The sequence below is a fragment of the Falco rusticolus genome, chromosome 10 (assembly GCF_015220075.1).
Source record: "Falco rusticolus isolate bFalRus1 chromosome 10, bFalRus1.pri, whole genome shotgun sequence".
Taxonomy (NCBI): domain Eukaryota; kingdom Metazoa; phylum Chordata; class Aves; order Falconiformes; family Falconidae; genus Falco; species Falco rusticolus.
The window spans coordinates 34,878,051-34,887,240 of record NC_051196.1 but is presented as its reverse complement, the minus strand read 5'-3'; the positions used below and the strand labels follow the sequence as shown (position 1 = coordinate 34,887,240).

General features: G+C 47.2%; 1 protein-coding gene across 2 annotated transcripts in view; it reads left to right on the top strand.

The window, feature by feature from the left end:
• Positions 1 to 5,086: 5,086 nt before the first annotated feature.
• The window catches only part of PTPRT (protein tyrosine phosphatase receptor type T), a 454,289-nt gene continuing 450,185 nt past the window's right edge, over positions 5,087 to 9,190 (top strand). For both annotated transcript variants that reach the window (XM_037402826.1, XM_037402825.1), the window contains exon 1: positions 5,087 to 5,322. In XM_037402826.1, the coding sequence (XP_037258723.1) occupies positions 5,253 to 5,322 (70 nt within the window). In that variant the 5' untranslated portion in view covers positions 5,087 to 5,252. The remainder of the gene's footprint in view (positions 5,323 to 9,190) is intronic.

The window sequence follows — 9,190 nt, the reverse complement described above, 5'->3', positions numbered from 1 at the left end:
CACTTAAAGGGTACAGGCAACTAGGCAGAGGTCTTCTCCCTGATGTTCACTGAGCTGGCCCGCTATTAACCCCGCAGTATTTAAGGTGATGCCCAGCTGTGGTATTGGTTTCTTTTTTTCCTGTAGGGATGGAGTGTCTGTACATACATGTGTACATATGTAAATACGGGTGAAGCTGTGCCTATATGGAGAACTGAAGCCAATGCTGGAGACATGTTTTTATTTCTTATAATAAAAATTGGAACTGGGAAGACAAATTGGTGGAGTTGCAAGTGATATCAGGAGAACGGCACAATGTGTTAAGTTTCTTTAACCCCCCTCTGCCCACCAGTGACAACTAGAACTTAACAGATCACATTCTAGACCCAAATTCACAGTGCACAATGTAAGTAAGTAGACTTAATCCAACCTTTGAACTTTTCCTGAAGCTTTCACTCACAAATCCTGCTGACTAATTTGCAGAAAAGATAATGCATAATAGGTTGTTCTGCAGTGAAAGCTGCATTTGTTTTTTGTGTTTATTTGTAAGCATATACATACTGCTTGCTTTTGGAGAACAAAATAGTTTACCATAATGGATCGGACTGATCTTCATGTGTACTGAACTTGTCAAAGATGAGGTTCTTTTTATGGACCCATTGGGTCCGTGCACATGGAACAAAGTCTCTCCTGTATCTCTAAGAACTTGTCTATGCCCAGATAGCTGAGTGGCAGTCCTGTTTTGGTGACCTCTGTACCACCAAAGCAGTCCATAGAACTGCAAAAAGATGTTTTCTCATCCTTTAAAAAAGTGCACGTGTTGCGGAGTATTCATCTTATTCTTAGGAAGAACTGTGTTGTCTGTAGGGGCAGTAGTAGCCTGGCTACTGCCTGTGAGCTGCGTTCTGCTGGAGGTATGACAGACGTATGCATTTAAAGTGGATTGGATGAGTTCCATGTTTCTATGCTGGCCCGGTAGCAGGCTTGGATATTTACAGACTAACTTGCTTGTTAAATACTTCAAAACCATACATATTGATTCAAGTCCATGAGTTGACTTTTTTTTTTTAAAAAAAATTATATGTAGTCTTTGTTAAATGCATCTATTTGCTTTCAGTTGTTTAGTTCTTTGTTTTCCAGGGGCAAGCCGTATCATTTGTGGGTAAGAATTAAATTTTCTTCCCTCATCTGACACAGTGAAGGAGCAGTTTTATGGAGTCAAGAAGCCTCAAGCAATAGGCTCAAGGAGACTTCAGAACTTGGGTTAATGCTTTTTTTTTAAGCCACTTGAGACCTTGCTTGAGTTATTACTAACAGCAAAACAAGCTATGATTATATACAATAGGATGGGATCAGACTTAGAACTTAGCTTTTGCCATTTTTACAAAATGTTGTACAGGACACACTAGCCCAGAAAAGTATGGATCTAGCAAGACCATTTTGTAGGGGTTTTAGTTCTTTGTGCTAGCTCAAAAGCTGCAGATTATACAAAAGCATGGTCATGTGTGTTGTTCCTTCGTTAATGTCAGGATTTTGGAGCATAGCTTCTCCCTGTCTTGCTTGATGGTTTATGACTGGACCAGTATCATGGCCTTGTTTGAGTTTCGGTGGTTCCCTTGGCTGTTGGCATCCCCGTTTTGTTTTTAACTTGCACATTCCTGATCTGCAGCATGTTTTCTCATTGCCGCCCTTCAGTGATAAACTTATTTTTAATAGTTGGATTACATCCTACCACTATACACCCAGGCCTCAAAAACAATGTTGCTGTCTGAAAGACTGTTTCGGTCCTTTTATGTTGCAGATATCTATTGACTTTGTCATCAGTATATTCCATTAATAACCACTGGCTGGCTTCTAATGTAAAAATTAAACTTTAACAGGACTTTCCTGCCTGTTAACCTCATGTGCCTGTGATCTCTGCTTGAAGCCCAGTCTTGCCGCCTTTCTCTTTCAAGTCTGTTCCTTGTGGCGTATATTTTCTGTAATACTGTTTATTTTCCTATGTGCTGTTCAACTAGATGTTCTGGTAAAACAGTGATAGACGTGACCTGATCATATTTGTTTCATTTACAAAATTACCTGTGTCATGGGGTTCTGTTTTTATTTTTTTTTAAAGGTTGGATCTGCCTAATTTCCATTTGAATATCCATGTTATATCTTAAACTTATTTTTTTTTGTTTAGCTCTACAACTGTATTCCTTCATAGTTGTTTCTACCAAAGACCTTGTACACTGTGGAAAAATAAGAGGCTCCTGTGTTGATACTGTGCTTGTTGTTCAGCAGTTGGATTATTACCAGCTCAGTGTTGCCATTGTTAGACCTTCACTTCAGGGTTTGGGTTTTTTCTGCTATTATTTGCCCAACTTTAGTTTATCCTGTCCTCACTGCAGTCATCCTGCTTCTTCTCTTGTTCTTTGTTTTCCTTAAAGTTTTTAAGTTCAGACAATTCTTTATACAGTTTCAGCTGATTTAGTTCAGCCTAATGTTTCACTTTACACTGTTTGATGCCTAAGACATAGTTGTCTCTTCTGATCAGTCCTTTTTCCAGATTCTTGTAGATAGTTTATTTCTAACCTCTTTTTGCTTTATCGAGTTAGAGGTAAGGATCTTCTCTCTTCTACCCTTCTTCACCTTGCTTATGATGCAGATTTTTTTTTCCTTAGGTTGGCACCTTCACTTGAAGTATTAAACTAGGTGATTTACTGAGGTCCTAGGAGCTTAAGCAGTGGAAAGCAGAAAAGCTTATCAGATCTTTGTCACTCTGAACACAAATGCTAGACTTGCTCATTTCTTCCCTTTAATTTATTTGAAAACAACAGGTGATCATTTGATTTAGGGTTTTTTTATTTTTACAGCTTGTTGTTTGCTACAGTTTTCTTCATTTCTTACCAGCACCATCTCTGTTTCAAGACTCCCTGTTCTTTTTGTCCAAGCAACTTGCATCGATACAAGAATTATTCCAGCAGTTTCTGACTATGCCTACTGTGCTGATTGGATCCTTTCTACTACCCAGCAAACTACTTAGTGATGTTTTCTTTCTCCTTGCTGTTCTGTTCTCTGCTTTCCCTTTTATCTCCAATCGCATACTTGTTTATGATTGTCCTTATACTTGACAAAAGACAGTGGCATGCCATGCTTCTTGAAGTGATGCTGATGACCATACTTCATTGGTTGGGGAAGGCTATTTTTGGAGACTCTGTGTGTGGGGTTTGGTGTTTTTTTCCTTTCATTTATTTTTTTGCAAGTCTCTCAAACTCCGCTCTGGGTAGGGATGCTGAATACTGCTTTGGGAAGAGTATCAGCTGCAAACTGATGTTGTCTCCGTTGGCTAGCAGGGTAGCACTCTCACTTGACCAGACAAGTGTAGCAATGTGAAATTCTTCAACAGTGACTTCAAAATGTCAGGCTTTGGCCTTTCAGTGCTAAAACCACAGACCTGCCTGACAAACACCACAACTTCTTTGGTGTTTTCTCTTCGTTGAAGATGAGATGGTTGGGGGCAGCGAGGCCTGTGCCCTGTGTTCGCAAGCAAGCAGCCTGCTGCTGCTCCCAGCACCATGGGATGCAGGGCCCACCGCAGGGCCTGCCTCTGCCCCTAGGGCCCATGGCAAGGCCTTGCCTGCCCCCCACATGGCCTGCCCCTGCTCTCAGGGCTCATGGCCCAGCCTCGCCTGCCCACACAGGGCTCCCCACATGGCCTGCCATGGCTCACAGGGCCTGCGGCCCAGCCTCGCCTGCCAACTCTGGGCACGCTGCAGGGCCTGCCATGGCTCACGGGGCCTGTGGCATGGCCTCACCTGCCCACTCGCCACCCAGGAGCCTTTGCAAGGGCCACAGTCTGTCCCAGGCAGGACAGTGTGTCAGGATGGTGCCAGAGGACATCCATGGCCTTAAAGGCAAATCATCTTTGTGGGTGACTTCTGAGTCTCTGGAGCTCTCGAGTATTTCACACGAACTACAAAACAAGTTGTAAACGCAAGCTGGTGTCAATGGTGGTGTTTCTCCGCTAGTTTAGTGCAGGGCCGAGGTAACAGAACGGCAGCACGGGCGAGAGCTCTTGCTGCCGCTAAAGAGCCGGTGCGGGCCCGGGGCCCTGCGAGCGCTTTCGGGCCGTGCCAGGGCCCTCTGCGGGCGCGGGGCAGCGCAGCCGCAGCCGGTGCAATACCGCCCCCTAGGGGCGGAGCCGCCGCTGGCACCGCCGGGCCGGGGCGGGGGGCGCACGGCGGCGGTGGGGGGTCTAGCGGGGGCGCCGGCTGCTCTCGCACAGCGCCGTACTGCCGGCGTGCCCGGCGCCGCCGGGGCGGCTTCGGAAAGTTGGGCGGGTGCCTGGGGTGCCCCCGTCGTGCTGGCCGTTAAGCCGGCGCTTTATGCGGGTGGGCAGCGCTTTGCTTTCCCTGTGCAAATTGCAGCTGGGGTGGCTGGTCGCTGTCCGGATGTCTCCATGTTTCGCGCCTTTTTTTTTTTTCTTTTTCTTTTTTTTCCTTCCCCCCATTCGCTTGAAAGGCACGCTTTTTCGGTAGAGAGGTTGCCAGTGGAAAGCAATTTTTAGAATTTTGTTCAGGATTGTGTCTCTGCCTGTGTATGCAGCCCGCGAGCGCAGCAGTGCGATTCGGTATTTAGCAGTTAACTCTCTCGAAAATAAAGTGAATAATAGTGGAAAAATACAAATTTTCAGCCGCAAATGCCTGCGCGCTGTGTGTAAGAGCCGCTGTAACAAGGGACCCTGGGCGAGCCGCGGTTCACAGCTCGCCCAGCCCGGAGCTTAGCGCACCGCGCTGCGTGTGCCCGCCGTCCGCTGGAGCCGGGCAGGGGCGGGAGAGGCGGCTCGGCTGCCGCGGTGCTGCGCTCCAGCCGCTACCGGTAGCAGATCGGCGTGTGTGCGCAGCTAGGCTGGAAGAGGGATTACAAATACATAAAAAAATAAAAAATAAAACAACCCCAAACCCCAACGCACAGCCCCCAGCCCAGCCCCCACCCCGCTGAGGAAGCCGCCCGCTCCGTGGGAGGGGGGACGCGGGGGGCTGCCCCCCGCCGCGGCGGGGCAGCGGGGCCGGCTCTGCGCGGGCGCGGCCGGCGCTGGGCTCGGGGGGAGCCTCCCGCCCGCCCCCCGCCCGCTCCCCGAGCCTCCCGCCGCCACTTCGGCGGCTCCTCCGAGCAGCACCGCGGCTCCGGCTGCCGGGGCCGCCGCCGCGCCGAGCCACCAATGCGGGGGATACCGGCAGGGAGGCAGCGGCACCGCGGCAGCGGGGAGGGCAGGTGAACTCCGGGGAAGGATGCTCGGCGTCGCCGCGATCGTCTTTCTCCTGCAGCTCTTGCCCAAGGCGGAGGGACAGGTCTTCGCAGGTGAGTGCCGCCCGCAGCCCGCCGCTCCCCGCACCGCGGCTCTCCGCGCCCGCCGCTTCCCTCCCCGGCCCCCCGGGCGTGCCCCTGCTGCGGGGCGGCGAGCCCCGGGGCAGGCAGACCCCCCCCAACCCTCCTTTTCCAGCCCCTCGGCCTCGCTCCCCGTGCGAAACCCGGGAGCGGGCAGGGATGGAGGCGTCCCCGGGAAGGCGGCTGCTCGGCGGGGGAAGAGCAGTTTTGTTGAAAGTCGTTTTTTTCCGGCGAGGTGGGCGCGGGGCCGAGCCCCGGTGCTGCCGCGGTGCCCGCGCTGGGCTGGGGGAGGCTTTACCGTGGGCCCGCAGCCCCCTGCCCGGGCTGCCTTTCGGACCGGGGAGGCTCGCTCCTCGGAAAGTTGCGTGCGGTAGGAGATGGAAGCATCGCCTTTATTCTTAGATTCACGACATTTGAGCCCTTTCTGTAGTACGAGCCTCTCCGGGCGCAGGGCAGGAGCTGGCTGGGGAGCCGCCTGTCTCCCCCAGCCGGGCGAGGGGCGCTGGGTTGTGCCCAGGAGCCTGGGGCAGCCCGCTCGCCCCGCGGGTCTCGCAGCTCCGGGAACTTTCGCGGGGGCAGCTACTCGGACTGGCTCCTTCCCAGTTGTCACTCTCTCTGTCGCTCAGATGTTAAGGAATACTTCGCTCCCTGGCATGTGTACAGTAATAGCAGCCAGCTATTCCCCCCCCCCCCCCCCCCCCCCCCAAGTTCCTTCGGGCATAGTTTGAATTACTTGAAGATGACAGGTGCTTATAGAGCTGGGAGAAAGCTTTCTCCTCTTGCGCTATTTCATAGGTAAACTAAAGGTATGTGTGGTCCTGTTTTTCTCTTGGATCTCATAATACCACACTAATTGTCTCACAGCAGTTTTTCTTTATACTAAAAACCCAAACATTTGTAACTTTCTTCTCGCCTGACTTCATGTAGCTTTCTAAGTCGGTGGATTTGTAAAATAATTTCTTCACCTATCTGTATATTTAAAACAAGTAAAAAACCCCTATGCAGCATTGCTTACTGTAGGGATAAATCCCAGTGCTTGGGACTTGGTTTCGTACCTCCAACACGCCTGAGTTTAGTTCATCTCGAACAGTGGAAGATCCTTCCTAGGTAAGACCTAGAGCCTGAAAGACTTTGTCTCGACCCTTGACAGTGGGCATAGCGCAGGGTGGGGGGATGCAGGGCAGTGTGGGTGCTGACTGGACCTTCAGCTGCCCAGGGCAGGGTGCTTGGCAAGGAGTTTGGGTGCCAAGGGCCAGGCGGGCACAGCAGAGCCTGGTCAGCTCCCTCAAGTAGATGTTGTCATCAGTCCCGCACGGTTTGACACCACCGTGGTATCTTGTTTACACTGCTAGGCAACTGCACACATCTGCAGATTTATTAGAAAGGCTGGGAAATCTAACCTAGTTAAATAGCTTCTTCATTGAGTTAGAAATATGTGGAGTTATTTTTTTGTTTTGTTTTCTTTTTCCTCTCTCTTCCAACAGTGTTTTTGTGCTCTTGACACTTGTCGTATGTATCAGTTGAGATCTCGGCTTTTGATGAATCATTTTAGCCAGATGCTTAGAAAGAAGAGTGTTCTGTGAAAATAGCAAACTTTGAAGGGGGCAGAAAGCACTTGGTATTTGAAGGAAATAACAATGTAACTTGAGCTACATACGTGCAAATTTAGGGATTAACCAGATGTGTGTGTTTTGTGGTTTTTTTTTTTTTTTTAATAAAGCCATGAAATGCTTTGTTTTAATCATCAGTTCAGTGGGAATAGTGACCATGACACTTTCTAATAATTAGCGTCACCTTTCACCTCCTATTATAGTATGCTTCTTCGCATTCAAAGCAAGAGGAGTTGACTTAAACACACAATGTTTTCTGAGCTGCTTCTGTTATGGAAGTTAAAAGAAAAGTTTTCTCCCCTTAGACTGCATGTCTGGCGTGAAGTGTGGTGGGCTGGACTATGTCCATGTAGCTGACATTTTTATGGGAAAAAAGCAAAGTTTTTTTCAGGTGCACTTTGTCTCTAAAAATGTCGGGGGGGTTGGGGAGCCTCCTGTTCACACCATCGGTGCGTTTTCGCATCTTCCATCAGGTGGTGCTGTCTCCATAACTATTAGGATGCAAATACCTTCTGTCTTTTTCCGATTCGATTATTTTTCCAAGCCTAATGCGTTTATTCAGCAGGCTTTTGTTAAACATCCCCAAAAATTACTGTGCAAGAAGTTGGCTGAGTTTTTTTTTAATTTTATTTATTTTTCTTATGTGATAGTTGGGATCAGGAGTAGGAAAGACATGTGTCAAGACAAAATGGTATTCAATTCCCAGCCAACTTGCACAGCTGCTGCTGTTTCTTTGCATAATCCATAACATATAAAATTAAGAATACTACAAAGCAACAGCAGAATGCTGATGGCTTCTTCTTGGAATACGTAGTTTCATATTGGAGGAGCTGGTTAACACTTATTTCTTTATGTAATTTCTGTATTGCTCTACTTATAACTCTTCTCCTTGGCAATTACTTTCAGTTGCCTGCAGTCTCCGTATTTATTTATAATTGGAGATATGCTTTTGGGGTTCTAGACTTTTTTTTTTTGTTAGCTTTAGGGTCAGCTAGTAATTTAATTCCTCTACTTTCCCATAGAAGAGATGGAAGTAACACCAGGTAATTCTAGGAATTGCCAGTTCTTTGAGGATTTCAGAAATTAAGGAACTTTGCTTGTGGGGAAGTTTTGTTTCCTTTAAAGCATGTGTTTGACTTTTATCCCACCAAATATGTGGAGTGTTCTTGCAGTTGCTGTGCACTTTGCTATGGTCTTTTTCGTGTGCATTTTTAGCAGAACCGAGTGGAGAATAAAGAGATTAAAGTTACTTGCAGCTGTGAAAAAGTATTTAGGGGGAAAGTAGGACAGTGGGTTTACATTGGGACCGCTCACCTGAACACTAGATTGCCTTGACACTTGTTTTTCTTCTGATGTCAGTGTTTGCTTTATTTTTTTTTCCCTCTAGTGCTCCTTGTTTTGCTATGGCAGAGCTCCCAAATGTTTCTATGTGTAGCTGGCTGCTTTCAAAGACTGCTGCTACATCATAAAAGTTAAGACAACCGATATTTTTTTACTCATGGTTTGTCCAGGGAAGATGAAATGAGGGGAGGGGGCAAGGAAGGAAATGCAAGGAATATTTTTGGGAAGATTGATTAATTTACTAGGAGTTAATTTACTCACAGATTTTGCTGTCAGTAAATTGGCAATGAAAAACGGATCTTTGAGCAAGCTACTCTGTGTGGCAATTGTTAACAATGCAGCCATTTAACTCAATAATCACTTTTCACTCCCTTTGGGGAGCTGTTAGCTCTACAATTCAACTTTATTTTTCATTCCTAGCTGGCTTGTTTTCTAATACATAAACAATTAATATTAAAAAGGTGATGTTGTAAAACTGCCTGTGGTGACAAAAGGTCACTCTGTGTATAAAGGCATTTGTGAATGAGTGATAATCCTTCTCTTTTACAAATGCAGAGCCCTTTTTTACCATCCAGCCTTTTCAAAAGTCCCTCAGCTCTGCTTTTCTTGTTTAATTGTACTGTTTTAGTCTGTTATGCTTTATGTGCAGCCCACGTGCTCTAGTTTTCATTAATATTATGGGAATGATTTGGGACACTTACTGTAGAATATTATATTTTTTTAGAAGGCACTGTCATCTGTTACCATGGAAACCTGAATACTGGTAAAGATGTAGGTCTGAGGTTCTGAGCCTCGAAAGATATGGACAAGGGTTGTTTCTTATAGGAACAATTACTTTTGTATATAAAACCCAGTTAAGTGGAGAGAAGAAAGGGAAATAAATTGATCTG